The 22,778-nt window shown below is 43.8% G+C and overlaps 1 protein-coding gene across 1 annotated transcript in view; it reads right to left on the minus strand.

Moving 5' to 3' along the window:
* MOCOS (molybdenum cofactor sulfurase) overlaps nucleotides 1–22,778 on the minus strand; it is a 54,780-nt gene that overhangs the window by 13,488 nt on the left and 18,514 nt on the right. Inside the window, exons 7-11 of the mRNA XM_065935123.1 lie at nucleotides 17,341–17,457; nucleotides 15,449–15,910; nucleotides 9,268–9,430; nucleotides 2,884–2,962; nucleotides 1,445–1,569 (exon numbers count right to left, since the gene is read on the minus strand). Of these exons, the coding sequence (XP_065791195.1) occupies nucleotides 1,445–1,569; nucleotides 2,884–2,962; nucleotides 9,268–9,430; nucleotides 15,449–15,910; nucleotides 17,341–17,457 (946 nt within the window). The remainder of the gene's footprint in view (nucleotides 1–1,444; nucleotides 1,570–2,883; nucleotides 2,963–9,267; nucleotides 9,431–15,448; nucleotides 15,911–17,340; nucleotides 17,458–22,778) is intronic.

The following is a 22,778-nucleotide window of genomic DNA, read 5'->3' on the forward strand; positions in this document are numbered from 1 at the left end:
TGCCTGACCTCTTTGCTTCCTTCTTCTCTCTCTCCATTGCAGCCTCCACACCTCACCAGGGCTGTCTCTCTGATACAAGCAGCATCATGAAACTCCCCAGCATGGAATTCTTCAGTGAGTCTCCCACCCACAAGACAGTGCTTCTGACTCAGCAACACGTTCATCTCATCTCCCCAGCCCTACCCCCATCACCCCCCTACCCACATCCCACCCTGCTAAACCCTTCCCTGAGCCCATGAAATGCCAAGCCCTGCCAGTAGTCTTCAGCAGTCTTCTTGCCTCTCTCTGCCTGGAATATTCCTACTCTCCGGTTAAAATGTAGCTCCAAACCCACCTCTTCCCTGAAGCCCTCCAAGACTCATTCCAGGTGTAGACTTACAAGCCAGTCTCCCTGAGAGCTAGTGACTAAGGCAGGTCATTCCTGCACAAATCAGGAATGTAGCAACTATCCAGTCTGTTGATTTAGTCATCTAGTATTTACTGAGCAACTACCATGAGCAACTACTAGTCTGCTCTAAACACTGAGGACAAAGCACTGAACAAAGCAGAGAAAAACCCTTCCCTCACAGAGTTTATGATCTAGCAGAGGGAAGGCAGAACATAAATAGGAAAACCAAGTAAAATGTTTGCCTTACAGGATGTGAAACGTGCCACAGAGGGACCTCCCTGGTGATCCAGTAATTAAGACTTCACGCTGCCAGTCCAAGGGGTAAAGCCTCAATCTCTGGTCAGGGAACTAAGATCCCACGTGGTCTGTGGCATGACCAAAAGATTTAAAAAAAAAAAAAAGAAAAAAAGAGCCACAGAGAAAAATAAAACAGGGAATGAGCTGAGAGGTTCAAGAGCGGGCTCTAGTTCACAGGAGGGCAGTCAGGCAAGGGTCCCCTGAGAAGGCGACATTGGAACAGACACCTTGAAAGCTCACTCTTCGCATATGGTACTGTGACCTCAAAGTACTTTCTTCTCTAAAGTCTCATTTTATGCTCACAACAGCTTACGGCAGGAAAAATTGTCAAAACCCTTAAATCTGAGTAATTGAGGTCTGCAGAATTTCAACACTATGAAGTTCAAGGATTTGCCAAGGTCTCACAATCACTCAGTGTCAGGGCCAAGACTAGAAATCCAGATTTTCTTAGGATCTAGCAAGCTACCAATGTTTTTATTAAAAAAAAAAAAAACTAATCCATGTTTCTAAACATGCAGGACTTAGGCAGAGAGCTTGAGCGGAGCCTGCAAGCCCACCTCAGTTTCCTCAGGGTCAGTCTGAAGACCACACATGGGTCCTGCTGACCTGCGGGGTCACCTCGGCACCTGCCTGCCAAAGGCCTACCACCCCCACTTCATGAGCAGATTACCCTGTCAACCCATTTTGTGGGCTGATGTTCATGCCTGCAAGTGTGAGTTCAAGTTCCTGTCCCCTAAGAGGCAATCCAAAGTGTAATACCTTTGCCGTGTTTCTTCTTTGCATTTCTTTGAAAGTCTGAACTTTGTTTGATCAAATGATAGGGACGGCCAAAAAACTTTGACAGCCAGTTGGAAATTTTTTCTCCACAATCATATGTGTTTACCCTGGCAAAAAAGAAAAAGGAAGGATGGTGAACGTTACCTAGTATTCCTTTAAGTAATTGAAATAGCAAAATGTTATATAGTATAATATAACAGAATATAATAGAATATAATGAAGTCCCCAGCAATATAGACACCCAAAGTGATAGATGTGCTTAGGAAGCTGCAGAGAAATTTCCAAGGCATGGGAAGGCCTGAGATTTGTGCCTTTTACAAAGTTTTCAGATCAAATTAAAAGCTTTAGACATTTCTCTTTCTACCTCTCCTTTTACCTAAATCTAATCTCAACCAGAAAACATGTGGAATACAAATGTTCTGATTCTGGGTCCTGATCTTATGGTTCCTAGCCCATCTAACACCCCAACCAATTAAAGGCCCAAACACAAAAATTATTAACTTCACAGTTCACTAGTGATTCATATACTAGTAGAAGGCTTTTAAAATGCCAATGGCTTTTAGTGAACACAGTAAAGCAGTCAGTGGGTACAGTTGTGTTCAGAAATCATGATATGCACAGTTCTGATCAGAGTGCATTTCCTTCTGCACTGCAAACAAGTAAGCCATGAAGGGATGTGTCAAACACTTAAGCTACACACATCCAAACTGGACTCAAGCTGTTAGCCCTCTGGAAGTGCATGCTCAGGAAAGGTGGGAAGGTGATAGTCTGAGGATGGTGCTCTACCCAATTGGGCACTGTGGGCAATGGCCGTGCTGGAGGCCCATGGGGTGAGCACACTCTGCACCCTCTTGCCAGTTCTTGTGCAGATTTAAATACTCATCAAAGCACATTTTCAATCAGAGTAATGAATTTTGGGTGAATATTTTGGAAATTTACTATAGGAAATCTTCCATGGAGAGATATACAGCCATTTCAGGGTGAAAGTGAAGTGGAAGTGAAAGCATTAGTCACTCTGTCATATCCGACTCAAGACCCAATGGACTGTAGCCCACCAGGCTCCTTTGTCCATGGAATTCTCCAGGGAAGAATACTGAGTGGGTTGCCATTCCCTTCTCCAGGGGATCTTCCTGACCCAGGGATTGAGCTCACAACTCTTGTACTACAAAGCAGATTCTTTACCGTCTGAGTCTGCAATTATTTATCCCTGTTTTCATGTAGCTGCATCTGAGAGGACTGGCATTTTCTGTTTAATAAAGCCTTTTGGAGAGCATGAGCTCAGGTTTCTTATATTGGGAACCATGAGTGCTCAATATAATGAAAATGGCCTTAGGTGCATCTTTCAAAGCACCAGAGAGAATGTCTACAAAGTGAGGTTTCGTTCTTCCCTCCCCTGAGAGTTTCACCTGCCGCAGCCTCACCTGTCCGCACAAACTTTGCTTTGGCAAATCTGAACCTGCTCATTGTTCTCCTCAAGAGGCACCTCTATAGGCTCCATCCCTAATGAACAAAGGTTAGAGACAAATTTATCATCATGCAAAAAAGAACAAGGATGTGTTTTTAAAGTCCATTATTCTGAAATATACAAGAATTAATGAGCTGGGCAATTGGTTGAATCAAATAAGTGGCTGGGTCTTAGAAATCTCTTTTTAACACAGAGATTCTCTTCATCACTGTCAGCACCACCAACAGCAGGTGCACGGAGCAGCTTTCTCGTGGGAGACCCTGCACTGGGGCAGTCACATCCATAGCCCCTGCGATGCTGTAAATTCCTCTGAAAGATGTCTCTCCCTCTGGATGACTCCACATCCTGACGTCATTGCTCTCTAAGCTACCTAGATCTTCTAGAAATAGACAGGCCGGCATGAAGGCTCGCTCTGAAAGGATGTCAGCATAGAGTGTCAATTCTCCTAGCTCCTAGGAATCAGCATCAAATTGGATTCCTGAATCAATCATCATTAGCGCTAAAAAAAAAAAAATGTTACCATGTCAGTGGAGCTGGGAAGTGATTCTTTTCTAAAAAGTTTTTATACACATTATACATACAAAGGAGCATATAACACATGTATATAAACTTAGAATAAAATATGTGGAAGAGACTAAAGGAAATTGATCCAAGGCCACTGAAGAGTGTAAGATTGTTGATAAAGGCTGGAACAGCTGAGACATGCAGCACTCTGCATGCCTTCTCATCCTTCATGAGTCATTAAAAATACAGGGAAAGGCATGAAGCCAAGACGCCTGAGTAGAATTCGTGGTGGCCCTTCTCCGTGGATACCTCCTCTGTGGCCCACCTGTGCCATCCAACCATACAGATTCATGTTCATGTTTGGTAGAAAGCAACACAATACTGTAAAGCAATTATCCTTCAATTAAAAATAAGTAAATTTTGAAAAATTTACACACAAGTGTTCATAGCAGCATTATTCATAATAACCACAAGTGGAAACAATCTAAATATCCATCACCTGATAAGTGGGTAGAAAAATAAGTATGTCTAATTATTCAACAGTATGATGACCCTTAAAAACATTACGCTAAGTGAAAGAAGTCAGTCACATATTGTATGATCCCAATTACATGAAACATCCAGAACAGGCAAATCCATAGAGACAGAAAGTAGATTAGTAGTGCCAGGGACTGGGAATGAGGTTGGGAATGGGGAGTGACTCCTAGTGGGTATTGGCTTTCTCATTTAGGGTGATGAAAAAGCATTCTAAAATTTATTGTGGTGATGACTGTGAATATACAAGAATAATAATAATTGAATGGTACAGTTTAAGTGAATACATTTTGTGGAATATTATGTAAATATTGATAAGGCTAGAAGAAATAAATAAAAAGGTGGAAAATGATATACTGTGCAAACACTAACCAAAACAGAGATGAATGGCTGGATTTGTAAAAAGAATTTCACACTTCAAACTTTGAAACAAAAAAAATTATGATATGTAAAGAGAAACATTGTTTAAAGAGGGGACAACTCACCAAGAAGTCAATAACACTATGTGAAGCAAAAAACTAACAGAACTAAGGAGAAAGCAGATAAATCTACAATCACAGTTGAGAACTTCAACACTCTTCTTTCAGTCATTAACAGAACTAGTAGCAAGTGCATAAAAAGTCAGCAGATATATAGAAAAACAGCAATACTGATCAACAAAGTGGGTATAACTGACATGTATAGAACACTCCACCCAACAACAGAATATACATTCCTCTCAAGTATATATGGAACACTCAAGGCAATAAAGCACATTTTTGGTTATAAGCTAAAACTTAACAAATTTTAATGAATTTAAAATCTACAAAGTAAATACTCTCTTTTGGAGAGTTTAATGGAATTAAACTAAAAATCAATAACAATGAAAACAAGAACATCTCCAAATACATCGAAATAAACACACTTCTTTAATCTACGGGTCAAAATGAACATACAGAGAGCAAGTAAGGACATCAAAAGATGCTTAACATCATTAGCCGGTAGGGAAATCAAATTAAAATCATGATGGGATGCCATTATACACCTATTAAAATAAATAAAAACACTGACAAAAACTGACCATATGTGGAGCAACTAGAACTTGCATACATTACTGGTGGGAATGAAAACAATACATTCCAGAAAATGGTCCGGAAGTTTCTTTTAAAGGTAAATTATCCTTACTATATGACCCTGCAATCAACTCCTAGTATTTATTCTAAAGAAATGAAAACTTCTGAGCACCCAAAAACCTGTACATGAATGATAAAAGCAGCTCTAGTCATAATTGCTTTAAAACTAGAAATGATTCAAATGCCCTTCAGTAGATAAAAGGAGGGCATACCACACTCTGGAATGTCCATACAATGGAATACTACTCAATAATAAAAAAGAATAAACTACTGATTCATGCAGTAACTTACATGGGACTTAAAGGCATCATGCTGAGTGAAAGAAACCAATATCAAAAAGTCACAGATTACGTGATTACCTTTATATAACATCCTCAAAAAAACTAAGAGTGATAATTTTTAAAGGGTATATTAAAAAAAAAAAGCCATAGTGATAGAGCTTTGACTGCCAGGTGTTAAGGATGGGGAAAAGAGAAACTGAAAAGGGATAGCGTGAAGGAGTTTTCTGGGGCTTTGTTTCTTGTTTTGTATCTCGTTTATGGGAGTGACTGTTTGATTGTGTGCATGTGTTAAAATTCATACAGAGAACAAAAGGCCAAGAATAGCCAAGACAATTTGGAAGCATGAGGTAGGACAAGCCCTATCAGTTCTCGCTGTTGTTTTTCAGTCTCTCAGTCATGTCCAACTCTTTGTGACCCCACAGACTGCAGCACACCAGGCTTCCCTGTCTTTTACCATCTCCTGGAGCTTGCTCAAACTCATGTCCATCGAGTCAGTGATGCCATCCAACCATCTCATCCTCTGTCATCCCCGTCTCCTCCTGCCCTCAATCTTTCCCAGCATCAGGGTCTTTTCCAATGAATCGGCTCTTCCCATCAGGTCACCAAAGTATTGGAGTTCAGCTTCAGCATCAGTATTTCCAGTGAATATTCAGGACTGATTTCCTTTAGGATTGACTGATTCGATCTCCTTGCTGTCCAAGGGACTCTCAAGAGTCTTCCCCAAAACCACAGTTCAAATGCATCAATTCCTAGGCACTCATCCTTCTTTATGGTCCAACCCTCACACCTGTACTACTGTGAGGTCCAAACCTCACACCATGACTACTGGAAAAACCATAGCTTTGACTATATGGACCTTTGTCAGCAAAGTAATGTTTCTGCTTTTTAATATGCTGTCTAGATTTGTCATAGCTTTTCTTCCAAGGAGCAAGCATCTTTCAATTTCATGGCTGCAGTCACCATCTGCAGTGATTTTGGAGCTCAAGAAAATGAAATCTGTCACTGTTTCTATTTTTCCTCATCAATTTGTCATGAAATGATGGGACCAGATGCCATGATCTTAGTTTTTTGAATGCTGAGTTTTAAGCCAGCTTTTTTGCTCTCCTCTTTCACTTTCATCAAGAGGCTCTTTAGTTCTTCTTCAATTTCTGCCATTAGGGTAGTATCATCTGCATATCTAAGGTTATCGATATTTCTCCTGGCAATCTTGATTCCAGCTTGAGCTTCATCCAGTCTGGCATTTTGCATGATGTACTCTGCATGTAAGTTAAGTAAGCAAGGTGACAATAGACAGCCTTAACATACTCCTTTTCCAATTTTGAACCTGTCTGTTGTTCCATGTCTGGCTCGTACTGTTGCTTCTTGACCTGCATACGAGTGTCTCTGGTATTCCCATCTCTTGAAAACCTTACCAAAGTTTGTTGTGATTCACACAGTCAAAGGCTTTAGCATAGTCCATGAAGCAGAAGTAGATGATCAGTTATTAAGATTCAGCATATACAATGGAAAAAAGACAACCTCTTTAACAAGTGGTGTTGGGAAAACTGGTCAACCACTTGTAAAAGAATGAAACTAGAACACTTTCTAACACCATACACAAAAATAAACTCAAAATGGATTAAAGATCTAAATGTAAGACCAGAAACTATAAAACTCCTAGCGGAAAACATAGGCAAAACACTCTCCCACATGAATCACAGCAGGATACTCTATGACCCACCTCCCAGAATATTGGAAATAAAAGCAAAAATAAACAAATGGGACCTAATGAAACTTAAAAGCTTTTGCACAACAAAGGAAACTATAAGTAAGGTGAAAAGACAGCCCTCAGATTGGGAGAAAATAATAGCAAACGAAGAAACAGACAAAGGATTAATCTCAAAAATATACAAGCAACTCCTGCAACTCAATTCCAGAGAAATAAATGACCCAATCAAAGAATGGGCCAAAGAACTAAACAGACATTTCTCCAAAGAAGACATGCAGATGGCTAACAAACACATGAAAAGATGCTCAACATCACTCGATATCAGAGAAATGCAAATCAAAACGACAATGAGGTACCATTACACGCCAGTCAGGATGGCTGCTATCCAAAAGTCTACAAGCAATAAATGCTGGAGAGGGTGTGGAGAAAAGGGAACCCTCTTACACTGTTGGTGGGAATGCAAACTAGTACAGCCACTATGGAGAACAGTGTGGAGATTCCTTAAAAAACTGGAAATAGAACTGCCATATGACCCAGCAATACCACTCCTGGGCATACACACTGAGGAAACCAGATCTGAAAGAGACACGTGCACCCCAATGTTCATCACAGCACTGTTTATAATAGCCAGGACATGGAAGCAACCTAGATGCCCATCAGCAGATGAATGAATAAGGAAGTTATGGTACATATACACCATGGAATATTACTCAGTCATTAAAAAGAATTCATTTGAATCAGTTCTGATGAGATGGATGAAACTGGAACCCATAATACAGAGTGAAGTAAGCCAGAAAGATGAAGAACATTACAGCATACTAACACATATATATGGAATTTAGAAAGATGGTAATGATAACCCTATATGCAAAACAGAAAGAGAGACACAGATGTACAGAACAGACTTTTGGACTCTGTGGGAGAAGGTGAGGGTGGGATGTTTCGAGAGAACAGCATGTATATTATCTATGGTGAAACAGATCACCAGCCCAGGTGGGATGCATGAGTCAAGTGCTCGGGCCTGGTGCACTGGGAAGACCCAGAGGAATCGGGTGGAGAGGGAGGTGGGAGGGGGGATCAGGATGGGGAATACATGTAACTCCATGGCTGATCCATGTCAATGTATGACAAAACCCACTGCAATGTTCTGAAGTAATTAGCCTCCAACTAAAAAAAATAAATGAAAAAAAAAAAAAAGATTCAGTATATAGTTCTAGTAGTAACACTGGCTCATTGGTTCAAGAAAAAATAAACCAATGGAACAGAATGGAACACCTACAGCCAAGAAACACAATCACTGAATATATGGAAATGAGATCTATCACAAAAGTATAGCTGTAAGTTAGGAGGGAAACTGGAATATTCTGTAAATGGTAGGTAGGGTACAGAAGAAGGAGTGAGAGCACAGAGAAGTACATAGGGAATTTCATCTATATCTGTAATGTTTTTATTTCTTAAAAGAAAGAGGAGGAGAAAGAGGATGTGGCAAAAGGAGAAAGGCGGTGAGTAATAAGAGGGGAGAGGTAGGGGGAGGAGGACAGAGAGGAGGAGGAGAAATTGAAGCACATGTGGCCAAATGCTAAGTTTGTTAAAACAGGATGATGTAAGTATGCATTATGTTGTTCTTCACATTTGTGCTGTCCAACGCTGTAGCCACTACATGTAATAATTTAAGTTAATTAAAATTAAATAAAATTTAAAGTTTAGCTCCAGCATCCTGCTAGTCCCATTACACATACTCAGTGGCCACATCAGATTGATGGCTACCAAACAGCACAGTGAAGATGCTGAACATTTCCATCATCACATAAGGGTCCACTGGACAGAGCTGGTCTACATTCATATGTGTTAAAACAGTTCCTAATAAAAATCCACAAAGAAGAATTAAAGCTTGCAGAACCTATGAAGAGTGAAGGAAATAAAACTAATGTAAGTGAAAGGACAACATATAATTTCAAAATCAACACCTCTTTACTTTCTGATTGGGTTATCAGATCTTTACCTTTTCCCAGAAATACCCTCCACACACACACAAAACAAAAAACACAAGAGGAACAAAGTTCCTATTGTCCCTTCTAGACATCATTTCACTTCCTTTTGTAATATTTTAATACTTAGTAGAAGAAAAGTCGTGGTTTTACTTTATGAGAATAAAGCTACTCTGGACAACCACTCTGTAAAAGTGAACCCTGTTTTCAGACCTTGGGCTTTGATGACCATGACCCTCCGCTGCAGGTCAATGAAGGGCTGGATCAGGCAGAGCCGGGGCTCCTGTTTCTGACTCAGGCAAATGCCGTTGTGATTCACAACCATCCAACTTCGGTCATACAGCAGCCCTTGACTTCCTAGAGGCCACCTGGTCACCTAAAAAAAAAAAAAAAAGTCAGTGTATTCTAAGCCAGCGCTCCTCAAAAATGATCTTCTCACTTATTGTACAGGGGCTGCACAGATGCAGATGGACTTCAGGAATTCAGCACAGACTCTTGAAGGAAGAAAGTGTGGAAGAGAAGGAAACAAAGAAGACAGGGACTTTCCTGGTGGTCTTGTGATTAAGAATCCACCCTGAAATGCAAGAGATGCAGGTACGGTCCCTGGTCAAGGAACTAAGATCCTATGTGCCTTGGAGTGGGTAAGTCCTCAAACCTCAACTACTGAGCCCTCACTCTGGAGCCTTCTTGCCGCAACTAGAATGCCCGTGAGCCGCAATTACTGAGCCTGAGTGCCTGCCAGGAGCAGAGAGTCCGTGTGTCTGTGCTCAGTCACGTCCAACTCTTCAAGACCCCATGGACTGTAACCCGCCAGGCTCCTCTATCCATAGAACTCCCCAGGCAAGAATACTAGAGTGGGTTGACATTTCCTTCCCCGGGGGATCTTCCCGATGCAGGGATCGAACCTGCATCTCTTGTGTCTCCTGCTTTGGCAGGCAGATTCTTTACCACCAGAACCACCTAGGAAGCCCATGTGCTGCAACTGAAGATGCCACATCACACAGCAGAGACCTCGTGTGCCTCAACTACAGCCTGATGCAATCAAATGAATGGATATTTAAAAAGAAGAAGACAATGCAAAGGAGACTATGGGATCGAGGTACCTTCCATTTACCCTGTGTCCATCCTGTCCACTTCAGCGTGCTTTTTGAGTGGGCAATAGGTGTGCCTAGCCGGGACGTGGAGAGCAGCTCTCTGCCCCACCCTGTCTGTGCTCCACTCCCCTCCGCACAGGTCTCTGCTGCTCCTGCTGTGTGTCCCTCCACACGGTGGACACCTGAACAGGCATGTCCTGGTAATATAGACGTGTTTCTTGCACAAATTGTGGCTCCACTGAAATGGTCACTGAGCTGATCCATTTTAAGTGCGTAAAATATGTATATTCCTCAATTCTTCATATTTCTACAAAATTAAAATACAAATTATGCCCAGTGCCCAGATCTTGCACTTAGTACCATTCTCCAATAAAAACAACCAGGACTTCGTGGAGAAATGGTTTATTCTAGGGCTGGGTCAGGAAATATACAAGATGAGCCAGCAGTAACTTGTAGTGCTGGAAAACCAAGGAAGTGCTCAAAAAACAAAATAATGGGGGTACATCAAAGGAATGCAGGAGTTAACTGAAAGCATGCCCAATGAGGGGAAAAAAAGCAGAAATATTTGAACAACAATAATAATATAATATTGGATTGGGCTTCCCTGGTGACTTCCCTGGAAAAGAATCTGCCGACAGTGCAGGAGACCAGGGTTCAATCCCTGGGTCAGGAAGATCCCCTGGAGAAGGGAACAGCAACCCATTCCAGTATTCCTTCCTGGAGAATTCCATGGACAGAGGAGCCTGGCGGGCTACAGTCCACGGGGTCACAAAGCCTCAGACACAACAGCAACTAACACATATATACACAGTATTGGATTATAATATAAAATATAAAATAAATACCCATGAGTCCATACTGATATAAATAAATGATTAAATAGGAAGGTCAACACTCTCATATAGAAGAATTCCAAATTATTGACGTAAATGGCCCCCTCTCAAGAAGGTAGAGTGTAACTCCTTACCCATTAAGGGTACCCTTAGTCACTTGCCTCTAAAGCGTACAGTATGGGAATGGGTGGAGGGGGAACTGTACAGTGAAGAAATCTGGCAAACACTATGAGACCCAGGTTAACATCAGTAGTGATAAGTCACAATGGTAACTATGTACCCTGACACGATATGATGAAAACTTTATCTCTGTGGTCCTCCTGCCATAAAACCCCAAACCCCAGTCTAATCCTCAGAAAGACATCAGATAAAAACAAACTGATGGGTATTCTAACAAATATTTGATCAGGATTCCTTAAAACAATCAAGGTTGTGAAAACAGGGAAAGTCTAAGAAACTGGTACAGCCCCAGAGGAGCCTAAGGAGACACGATAGCTAAACGTAATGTGGTGTTCTAGATGGGATCCCGAACACAAAAAGCACATTAGGGGGTAAAATAATGATATATCAGTAGTGTGGGACTAGGTCTTTGCAGTTTCGTCCACAGGTTAAACCCAGCGCTTTCAGCACTGCCTGTGCAGAAGTCCCACCCAGCAGCTCTTCTGGAGCCAGCTGTTCGTCAAAGAAGGGTGTACACCAACCACTGCTTCTGAAATAGTATTATGATTAAGAGACCAGGGAACCCTCTCACACTGTTGGTGGGAACGCAAACTAGTACAGCCGCTGTGGAGAACAGTGTGGAGATACCTTAAAAAACTGGAAATAGAACTGCCATATGACCCAGCAATCCCACTTCTGGGCATACACACCGAGGAAACCAGATCTGAAAGAGACACATGCACCCCAATGTTCATCGCAGCACTGTTTATAATAGCCAGGACATGGAAGCAACCTAGATGCCCATCAGCAGACGAATGGATAAGAAAGCTGTGGTACATATACACCATGGAATATTACTCAGCTGTTAAAAAGAATTAATTTGAATCAGTTCTAATGAGATGGATGAAGCTGGAGCCCATTATACAGAGTGAAGTAAGCCAGAAAGATAAAGAACATTACAGCATACTAACACATATATATGGGATTTAGAAAGATGATAACGATAACCCTATATGCAAAACAGAAAAAGAGACACAGATGTACAGAACAGACTTTTGGACTCTGTGGGAGAAGGCGAGGGTGGGATGTTTTGAGAGAACAGCATCGAAACATGTATATTATCAATATACATGTGAAACAGATCACCAGCCCAGGTTGGATGCATGAGACAAGTGCTCAGGGCTGGTGCACTGGGAAGACCCAGAAGGATGGGATGGGGAGGGAGGTGGGAGGGGGAATCGGGATGGGGAATCCATGTAAATCCATGGCTGATTCATGTTAATGTATGGCAAAAACCACTACAATATTGTAAAGTAATTAGCCCCCAACTAATTAAAATAAATGGGGGAAAAAAAAAAAAGATACTAGCATTCTTGCACAACTGTGCAAGAATCAACTTCACCCTTCTGTTTTCCTCTGAGCACTCAAGTCAACCACCCAAAGGAGTCTGAAAACTTCAATCGGGGGTAATGATAAAAGGGAAGAATATTTAATCAGGGGCACTTTGGGGTGGGTCCTCGAGGGAGGGACCTGAGTTGAAGACAGAGGCTTCAGGGGAAGGAAGTGAAGGAGAGGAGCTTCAGGCCTGGGGTGAGCGGGGCGCAGGTCTCAAGGAGGGAAAATGTGAAGGGAAACTGCTCCCCCAGCCGGGGAAGCCCTGTACCCAAGAAGCAGAAATGTGGTGCAGCGGGGGGTGGGTGGGGTAGGCACTGTGAGGGCTGACAAGCCTGGGCTTAGATCTCACCTCCTTCAGTTATCAGCTTTGGACAACTTCCCACCTTCCTGAGCCTTGGCTCTGTCACGTATTATATAAAACGGACAGTTATCATAGGATTAGGTGAAAAACAAAACAATGTATAAAATGTAAAGCAAGTGAATATAACAGATGATCCACAGATGGCTTTACCTCTGCCCTTCACTTGTCTTCTGTACCAGACATCCTCTCCCCATAGACCATGGCTGCTTCTGCTGGTAGAGCCCTTGAGTTCAACGATATTAGGGGCTAAGCCCAGAATCCACCACTAAGTCACTATTTCTTTTGTAAAACATGTTTTGAATGACAAATAACTTTTTAGAAGACAATCTATCATTGGGTAGCATTTCTCCCTGGATCTCTCATTTCTGCATGACTGTTTTAACAAGCAGAAGCACAAACTCTCCTCTACTCCAGACTCTCCTGTCGAGGATGTTTGTAGAGTGAACAGCTCTACAACTCTCTGGAGTAGAGGGAAGGTCTGCTCACAGCCCCGTATCACAAACGTATCAGCTCCTCCCTGATTGAGGACTACACAGCTTGGCTGGCGTCCTATTATGAAAGAGATTTCCTGAGTTAGGGGCTCTCAAATATGAGCAGAGCATCCACCAGGGCCCCTCTGGACCCTTCCTTGGGGTGTGGGGGGAAAGAAAAGCAACACAAACATGAAGCTCTTGCTACCTGCAGGCTGTGAGTAACAGCCTTTTATCTCCGACCCAGGAATCTCATCTTCCCCCTCCCCCCAGCATGTGAGGTCCTAAAGCTGCATCCCCCGCTTTGGAAATGCAGAGTCTTAACCTCTGGACCACCAGGGAAGCCCCATGGAAACTCATGTCTCTCGTCAGCATCCAAGACACTGAGGCAGGCTGGGTTGTGAGCTTGCTAGGAGGGCAAGTCTCAGGCCGGTCACTGTTCCTTACACCCACTTGTTGGAACATGTCTATCATTTTCAATCCTTTGATTTGCCACCTAAACATTGAATTTACTGGCTTCCGCCTTCCTTCTTCCTCTTTGTCTGGGTCAAGCTTTCAGCCACCATATCTGTGTTGGCATGTGAAGGGCAAACTTTCAGCTGTTGCAGCTGGAGGTTGGGTTACAGAAGGATTTGAGCAAATAAGTATTCACTGAGGGCAATGGGAGACAGGTTTCTCACAGGATTACAAGAGCAGAGGATGGCTAAATAAACCCTGTGGTGTTGGATTGGAATTGGAGGTATCAGTGTGAAATCATGGCTATGCATGGATAGACAGATAAATGATAGGTAGACAAACAGACAGACAGATAGGCAGACAGATAGATAGATAAATAGATAGATGTGTGTGTGTGTTGTAAAGTATCTGTTTTCCTTCTGAGATACTGCCCTCCCTGAGGGAAGGAACCATTTCCATTTTGCTCATCACTGCACCACAGGTGCAGGCCCAGCAGGTAGTAGGTACTCGGTATATAGTTTCTGAATGAGCAGATGGATGGAAGACTTTTAGCAAGATATGAAACCTTCCTGAGTCCGTGTCTTCGTCTGTAAAATGGGACACTGATTCCTGCTGTTTCTGTGTGCAGCAGGGTATTCTACAGGACATGACTCATCTGAGAAAACAGAGTCCTGACACTCCTCACCTGCCTGCATTCAGGGGTGGAGAAGAACTTACCTGTTCATGGTCTCAGACTGGAGGACAGCCTCCTTCAGCATGGAATATTCAATGAGGAGCTAGGGAGCCTGGGATCCCAGAGGCTTAGGAGGTTGGGACTTTGCCTGGGACTTGGGACACACACATATCATAGAAAGACAGTCTCATAGGAAGTTCGGCCACTGCAGGAGGGGTCAGGGCCAGCTGGCCAACCAAGGCAAGCACTCCCGTCTCCCAGGTCGGGTGACTGCCAGGCCAGCTTGTTTGCAGACATTATGTAGGTCACCTTCACGGGGAAAGCTAAGCAGATGGACTCAGGAGAGCAGTAGACCTGGGTTCAAATCCTTTCCCTATCATTTATTAGGGGGTCATGACCTGGGCAGAGTGCTTAACCTCAATAGCCCCCAGGCTCCATATCTATACAACAGGAATGATATTACCTAGCACCTCATATTATTGTTTTGATGATCAAATAAACCAAAGTCATGTAAAATGCTTCTGCATGAAAGTTACATCCATAACTATCAACAGTGAGTAGGCAGTCACACCCAGAAACAGGGTCCTCTCGGGGATTCCCATAAGCAGAGTCATGGTCAAAAGTCAGCCCAAACCAAGAAAGGCAGAATGAGGACTTCTCTGGTGGAGCAGTGGATAAGAATCTGCTACCAACCCGGGGGACACAGGTTTGATCCCTGGTCTGGGAAGATCCCACATGCTGCAAAGCCACTAAGCCCATGGGTCACAACTACTGAGTCTGTGCTCCAGAACCTGGGAATTGCAACCACTCAGTCTGTGTGCTGCAGGTACTGAAGTTTTTATTATCTGCATGCTTCCCTTCACTTCCTGAACTTTTCTTCTTTGCTTTATCAAAAAACGTTACACAGTAAACACAAAAGAAGCAATCTCTTTAGCTGCCACAGAAACCCTTACCTCAAACGCTGCACAAGACTTGATCGGGTAGAGATAAAGGTTGGTGACAACGTGTGACCTGAGGTCCCCATCCAGGAGGTCAGCAGCTTTCTCTGAAGTGGTCTGGTGGGTTCCGGTGGCCTCCAGCAGGGGCGGACACAGACCCTCTGCGTCCACAGCGGCGGGCAAGTTGTTCCAAACCCCAGAGTGTGGGGAAGCGCCTTCCTGAGGTGAGGGGCTACCTCTGGCCCGGGTGGCAGGCACGGCGTTCTGAGCCTTGCTGTATTCTGGCGGGGCTCCAGCCTCCCCGGGGGTGGCCAGAGGGAGAGGCTGGCCGTGAGACGGGCGCAGTCGGGTTGCTATGATGAACCTGAGGAAGGCCTGGGCATCCTCAAGCGTGGACATGTATCCAAAAGAAATCCTCACAGAGCCCGTCGGCTGCCCATCTATGAGGTCCACATTGTCTCCGCAGACGTGACCAGCCTAGGAGAAAGAAACAAGTCAGCCAGAGTGAACATTCCTCACGGATGGACCAGAAACCATTCTGTAAAACAACTTCTGTTGATAATAGAAGGTAAAATGAACCGTGGAAAAAAGAACTGCAACACGAAGGAGAGCTGCGTGCCTCAGGCATAGTTCCACAAGCACAGCGGACTCCCTCTCTGGATATCATGTGGCTCACTGTGAACGGGGATCTATACCAATCCCAAGAGGCCATTAAAAGTTTAAAAGACACAACATTGTAAATCAACTATATTTCAATATAAATAAGTATTTTTTTTTAATTTAAAAGCAATTGTTCATGTAAAGCATTTATCAGAGCCAACGCTGACCCATAGCGGCATCAAAAGACATACAGAAGTTTCAGAAGCACAGATGGGTCAGCTCCTTGGTCTACCCAGGGCTGAAGAGGGAGGAGAGCTTGCTGGCCATGCCTTTTAGACTCTCAGGATCAAAGGGAGACCTGTATCCTTTGCCGCTACCTTTTGACAAAAGGGCAAGACAGAGATGCTGCCCCAAGGAATGACTGGCCCAAGTCCATAATGAAAGCCAAAGGCAGCACCAAGGGCCTGGCCGGGAGGTGGGGAAAGAAAAGCAAGAAGTCCCCAGGCCTCTCCAAGCCCTGTTGCCATGTTTGGTCACTGCTCCAGCGGCCTACCTCTCCAGAGCTGAAGCCAAGTCAGATACCCGAAGAGATGGGTCCATGGCATTCCTCAGGTTCGATATCATATCTGGAATTGCATTCATTTGTGTTTTGAGATTCCCTCTCTCTTTTTAAGCAGAACACAGTTCATGGTTGGTTGGGATCTAATATATTCATTATTTAGCGGTAGCCAAAAGAGACTACTTATAAACTATTCTGATATAAATAAGGCTTTTTGCCACTCAAACTAGGCTTAGGAAATGGTTCAAATTAAAATGTACCTTGAAGTGACAAACCCCACCTCAGGGAAGTGGCCGGAAAGGTGGGGACCTGAGTACTGCAGAATGACCGCTGGAAAAGTTCCTCTCCTCGCTCTGCCAGAGGATGAGCAACTTCTAGCTTGCAGATTTCACTCTGGCAGGACTGAACTAGTTAAGGACCCTCTGCATGTATGAGCACATTTTCACACTGGCTTGTCCCCTGTTAAAAGTCATCTTCTGAATTTAAAAAAAAAAACAAAACAAAAACGTCCTCTACTGCCTTTAAATTTTTGCCCTCAAACTAAAAAACGCCTGGCATGGAGTCACTATCTTGAAGCATTTTCTAATTTTGTTGACCCTTTTTTCTTTGCATGTTCACAGGGTAGACTCAGAGAAATGAACCCGAAGACCAGCCCCCACCCCAGACATGGGTCCAGCCTCTGGTGAAGATTAGGCACTAGCATTGGGTCTGGCTGGCCAGCGTTTGGGCCACAGGCTCCAGTACCAACCTGAAGATGCTTCTTCACCATCTCATCGCTTATCCCCAGATGCCTCTGGCAGGCCCCAGTGTTACAGAAGCAGCCGGTTCGCACATGAATGTTGTGAAGGCTGGCCATTTTATCCACCTATGGATTTAATACGACACACAACTAGGGTTAGGAGTGTCCAGTTTTACTCTGACTGCCTGGACTGAAAAGAGTTTCAGGTCCATATTTGGGTCTCTCTTTCCTAACAGTAAAATGAAAATATGAGCTTGGAATTTTTCTCTAAAGTGCTATGATCCATCATGGGTTTACTAAATACATTTTATAAAATATTACTGATAATTAAAGCTTATCCAATTGGGTAATAGACATATGGCTGCGAAAAGTGAAAAATATTGCACCAAATTCCAAGTTGAGAGCTCACATTTAAAATAATCTGATTTCTTAAATGAGCCGAAAATCTGTATAGACATTTTTCCAAATAAGACATTCAAATGCCAAAAGTTGCATGAATCATGCTCAACATCACTAGTCATTAGGGAAATGTAAGTTAAAACTAAAATAAGATATCACCTTTCAAATATCTAGTATCTAGCATGTAATATCACACCTGTTAGAAAGTCTATCATCAGAAAGACAACAAATAACAAGAGTTAGGGAGAACATGGAGAAAAGGGAACCCTGGTTCACTGCTGGTGGGAATGTAAATGGGCACACCAACTATGGAAAACTGTATAGGGATCCTTCAAAAAATTTAAAGTAGAACTAATTGCTGTATTTTTCTGAAGGAAATGAAATCACTGTCTTGAAAAGAGATCTGTACCCCCATGTCTACTGCAGTATTTACAACAGATAAGACATGAAAACAATTTAAGTATCCATCAAAGGATTAATGGATTAAAAAATGTATGTATATAAACATACAGTGAAATATTGTTCAGCTATAAAAAAAGGAAATCCTGCCATTTGTGACAAGAATGGACCTTGAGGGCATTTTGCTCAGTCATAATGAAATATGCTAAGAAATAAGTCAGACAAAGACAAATACTGTCTGATCACACACATGGAATCAACCATCTGATTGGTGGTTGCCAGGGGCAGGGGAGGGTGGGGTGCGGTGAAGGTGATCAAAAGCTACAAACTTGTACTTATAAGATAAATAAGTCTTAGGGATATAACATACAGCATGGTGACTATAGTTAACAACAATGTTTTAGATACTTGAAAGTTGCTAAGAGAGTAAATCTTAAAAGTTGTCATCACAAGAAAATAAATTTGTATAACCATGTGTGGTTAACTAAACTTGTAGAAATCATTTCCCAATGTATACACATATAGAATTACTGCGTTGTACACCTGACCTGCCTCTTGAGAAACCTGTATGCAGGTCAGGAAGCAACAGTTAGAACTGGACATGGAACAACAGACTGGTTCCAAATAGGAAAAGGAGTACATCAAGGCTGTATATTGTCACCCTGCTTATTTAACTTATATGCAGAGTACATCATGAGAAATGCTGGGCGGGAAGAAGCACAAGCTGGAATCAAGATTGCTGGGAGAAATATCAATAACCTCAGATATGCAGATGACACCACCCTTATATCAGAAAGTGAAGAGGAACTAAAAAGCCTCTTGATGAAAGTGAGAGGAGAGTGAAAAAGTTGGCTTAAAGCTCAACATTCAGAAAACTAAGATCATGGCATCTGGTCCCATCACTTCATGGGAAATAGATGGGGAGACAGGGGAAACAGTGTCAGACTTTATTTTCTTGGGCTCCAAAATCACTGCAGATGGTGACTGCAGCCATGAAATTAAAAGATGTTTACTCCTTGGAAGGAAAGTTATGACCAATCTAGATAGCATATTAAAAAGCAGAGACATTACTTTGCCAACAAAGGTCCGTCTAGTCAAAGCTATGGTTTTTCCAGTGGTCATGTATGGATGTAAGAGATGGACTGTGAAGAAAACTGAACCCTGAAAAATTGATGCTTTTGAACTATGGTGTTGGAGAAGACTCTTGAGAGTCCCTTGGACTGCAAGGAGATCCAACCAGTCCATCCTGAAGGAGATCAGTCCTGGGTGTTCATTGGAAGGACTGGTGCTGAAGTTGAAACTCCAGTACTTTGGCCACCTGATGCGAAGAGCTGACTCATTGGAAAAGACCCTGATGCTGGGAGGGGTTGGGAGCAGGAGGAGAAGGGGACGACAGAGGATGAATGGTTGGATGGCATCACCGACTTGATGGACATGAGTTTAAGTAAACTCCGGGAGTTGGTGATGGACAGGGAGGCCTGGCGTGCTGCGATTCATGGGGTCGCAAAGAGTCAGACACGACTGAGCAACTGAACTGAACTGAACACCTAAAACTAATAGAATGTTATACATCAATTTGATCTCACTTGTTAAAAAAAACAATTTTAAGGAATTAATTTTTGAAAAAAATACCCCACACGTTTCGAGTGATATTCACAAGAATAAAATCTGAGTGTGGCTGGGACGTGGGGCAGTTCCTCAGTTTCCTTAGGCAAGACAGACCAGGACCATCTGTCCTGATCCCAGAGCAGGCCTTGGCAGAGCCACCACTCATAGGAGCCCTGCCTCGGCTCCCAGCCCAGACTACAAACATTACTGTGTTGACACTGCCTGTTACCGATGTGTTTTTCATAATATCCTAGACTTTAGGTTCAATCACAGAATTGCAATTCAGTCCAGAAGCTCCAAGGCTTTTTCCTCTCCCCTGGAAGCCGGACAGGTGATTCTTGCTCACGAGGCTCAAAGGTGAGCTGGCACGAGGGATGTTTGTTCCAGTTCCTCTGTTTGTGGGTCCAGGGTTCCACTCCCCCAAGGGCCTGGGGGCCCAGTGAGGGCCCTTAGCCCTGGTGACTCAGGCTAAACTCAGAGAAGTCCTCTAATTGCACTTGAGGAAACAAACACAACTTGCCCAGCTGGGGAAGGCTTTGAAACTTTCCTTCCTGGGAAGAACACGCAGGGTGGCCAGAAACCTGTGTCTGCAGACATAGGTCACCATGCACAGGGTCCACCTGGCTGCCCTGCTGGGCAGGCACAAGGGTGGTGCCTCCCACACACCTTTGTGGAGACCACATTGTCGGCACTCTAGCCATCACCCTGGACTGTCAGAGTGTGAAGAAGCCGTTTCTGCTGATGAAACCCAGGAGCCCCCTGCTGTCTGTGCTGAGGCCTGGCGGCCCCACTGGGTCTGGTCAACTCCACCTCCAGGGTCAGGTGACCTCCACTCAAGGGACAGCCTCTAGGAAAGCTCCCCGACCCCAGCTCCCGCCAAGCTGAATTAGAAGTCTCCCACGCTCACCCCTCTCCCTGACCCAGAGTGTATTCACTATTCCAGCTACCACAGCCACAAAACGAGGCACCCAGACCTTGTGGCATAGAACAGCAACCACTGATTGTGCTCATGGCTACAGGGGGTCAGATATTCAGAAAGGGCCCAGAGATGGCTGACCTCATTTGGCAAGACTAGAAGGCTGGGAGTGACGTGCCTGGGGTTGGAATTCCCTCGAGGTTCAGTTTCTCAAAGATGGATCTGGCCTCGCTCAAACCAGGAAAGTCACCAACATGCTTGCTTGTGGCTTCCTCACAGCATGGCCACTCGGGGTAAACCTCCTTCCACAGTAACTTGAGGCTCCAAAAGTGAATGCCCCAGGGAGCAATGCTGATGCTGCATGGGTTTTTCTGGCCTAGCCAGTGTCACCTTCGGAGGCATGCTATTGAATATGAGTGAATTACAGACTGCCGAGGTTCAAGGGGAAGAGACAGGGACCCCACCTAGAAGAGCATGTGGGTGGAAGAGGCTGTTTGGGCCACAGTTGCCCTTAATTCTACTTTCTCATCACAGCTTCATCTTTTCTCTCCCTGAGACCTTTGGAATCCCACAGAGGCTTGGCCAGTGCCCAGCCAGGTGAAGGAGCTGGCTGCTGGAACAGGATGAGTGCTGTATTCACCGTACAATGGGGCACTTGCTTCATGCCAGCCCGACACTGCTGCTGCTAAGTTACGACACTAAGGAGCTATATACTGTATCTCATTCAATCCTCATGACAAACTGTCATCAGTGTACATTCTTACCTCATTTCACAGAGACTTGGGGAGCTGACATTACCTCACCCGAGCTCAAAGAGCCAGTGCAAGGCAGCCCGAATCTGAACCCACCCACTTAACCACTGGGTAGACTGCCTTTCACCAGAGGAGAAAATGAAATGAGGAGGTGCTTGTGTTAGTTCAGTCACTCAGTCATGTCTGACTCTCTGCGACCCCATGGACTACAGCATGCCAGGCCTCCCTGTCCATCACCAACTTGGAGCTTGCTCAAGTCCATTGAGTCGTGATGCCATCCAATGAGGCATCACTGAAATGAGGAGGCCTGGATATCAAAAACAGGTACCCAAGAGCTTCTCACAGAAGGCTCAATTCCTTCACAAATCCCCTGAAAAAGAGACAGCCAACCCAGCCATGATGCCATGTAATATTTCCAAAGACTCTCCAAATCTCTGTGGAATTCCCACATATGACAAAGACCAGGCAAACCCAGGATTCTCCTGAGCTGAAACAGCTGGCCATGCCCCAGCCATGACCTCTACTCATGGAATGAGCTTCCTCTATAGATGCACAAGGGAGGAACTCCTGTGGGAGACCTCAGGGTTCCAGTGAAGTCAGGCAGACACCAAGATGGGCAGCTCCCTCTCCTTGGTGAGATCTTCCTCTTTGCTTCTCTGGGCAAATAGGTGATTCTTTCACCATTCTGCCTGGAACTGAACCCTACTCCCAACCAAGTACAAAGACTCTCTATGTCCCCTGACTCTTGTTTGCAGAAAAACTGAAACCTCCCAGGCCTCCCAGAGTCACAAAAGAGCAGGCTCGAGCAGTCAACAAGTAGGACAACAGAGTCACAGACTCAGTGTCTGATGAGAGAATGGGATTAACACTATTGCTCATAATAATCTATATCTTTGTGGGCATTAGAAAAACTGTAGCTTGCCCTGCCCACATAGGTAAGCCAGCAACTAAAATGGTCAGCAAAGAGATGTCTCAGTTCCATGTGGACACCTTTAACTCTAAGACAGACACCCTTTCTCAGCGTGGAGCAGTTATAGAGGAGAGACCTTCGCCCCTATTGCCAAAGAAATGGAATGATCCCTGAGAGTGGGAATTTGTAAGCAATTCTTTTGTACCTCTTCTATTTGTTCGTCTCTGTTTTTCTCAGACTTTAATTACAAAAATGAGATCACGATGTAACATTTAACCTAACTCCTGACTTACACTCTACTGAAGGTACACAATGCCTGGCCTAACCAGTTGATCCCTTTTCTGATTAAAAGGAGTAAGAATGAAGAATTACATAGTTAAAGAATGACTGGCTCTGTACCCCCAGCTCCCCTTGGCAAATCTGCAGGTGGACCCTGTAGGCAAGACAGTATCCAAAAGAAGAT

This window comes from Muntiacus reevesi, chromosome 4 (assembly GCF_963930625.1).
Source record: "Muntiacus reevesi chromosome 4, mMunRee1.1, whole genome shotgun sequence".
Lineage (NCBI taxonomy): Eukaryota > Metazoa > Chordata > Mammalia > Artiodactyla > Cervidae > Muntiacus > Muntiacus reevesi.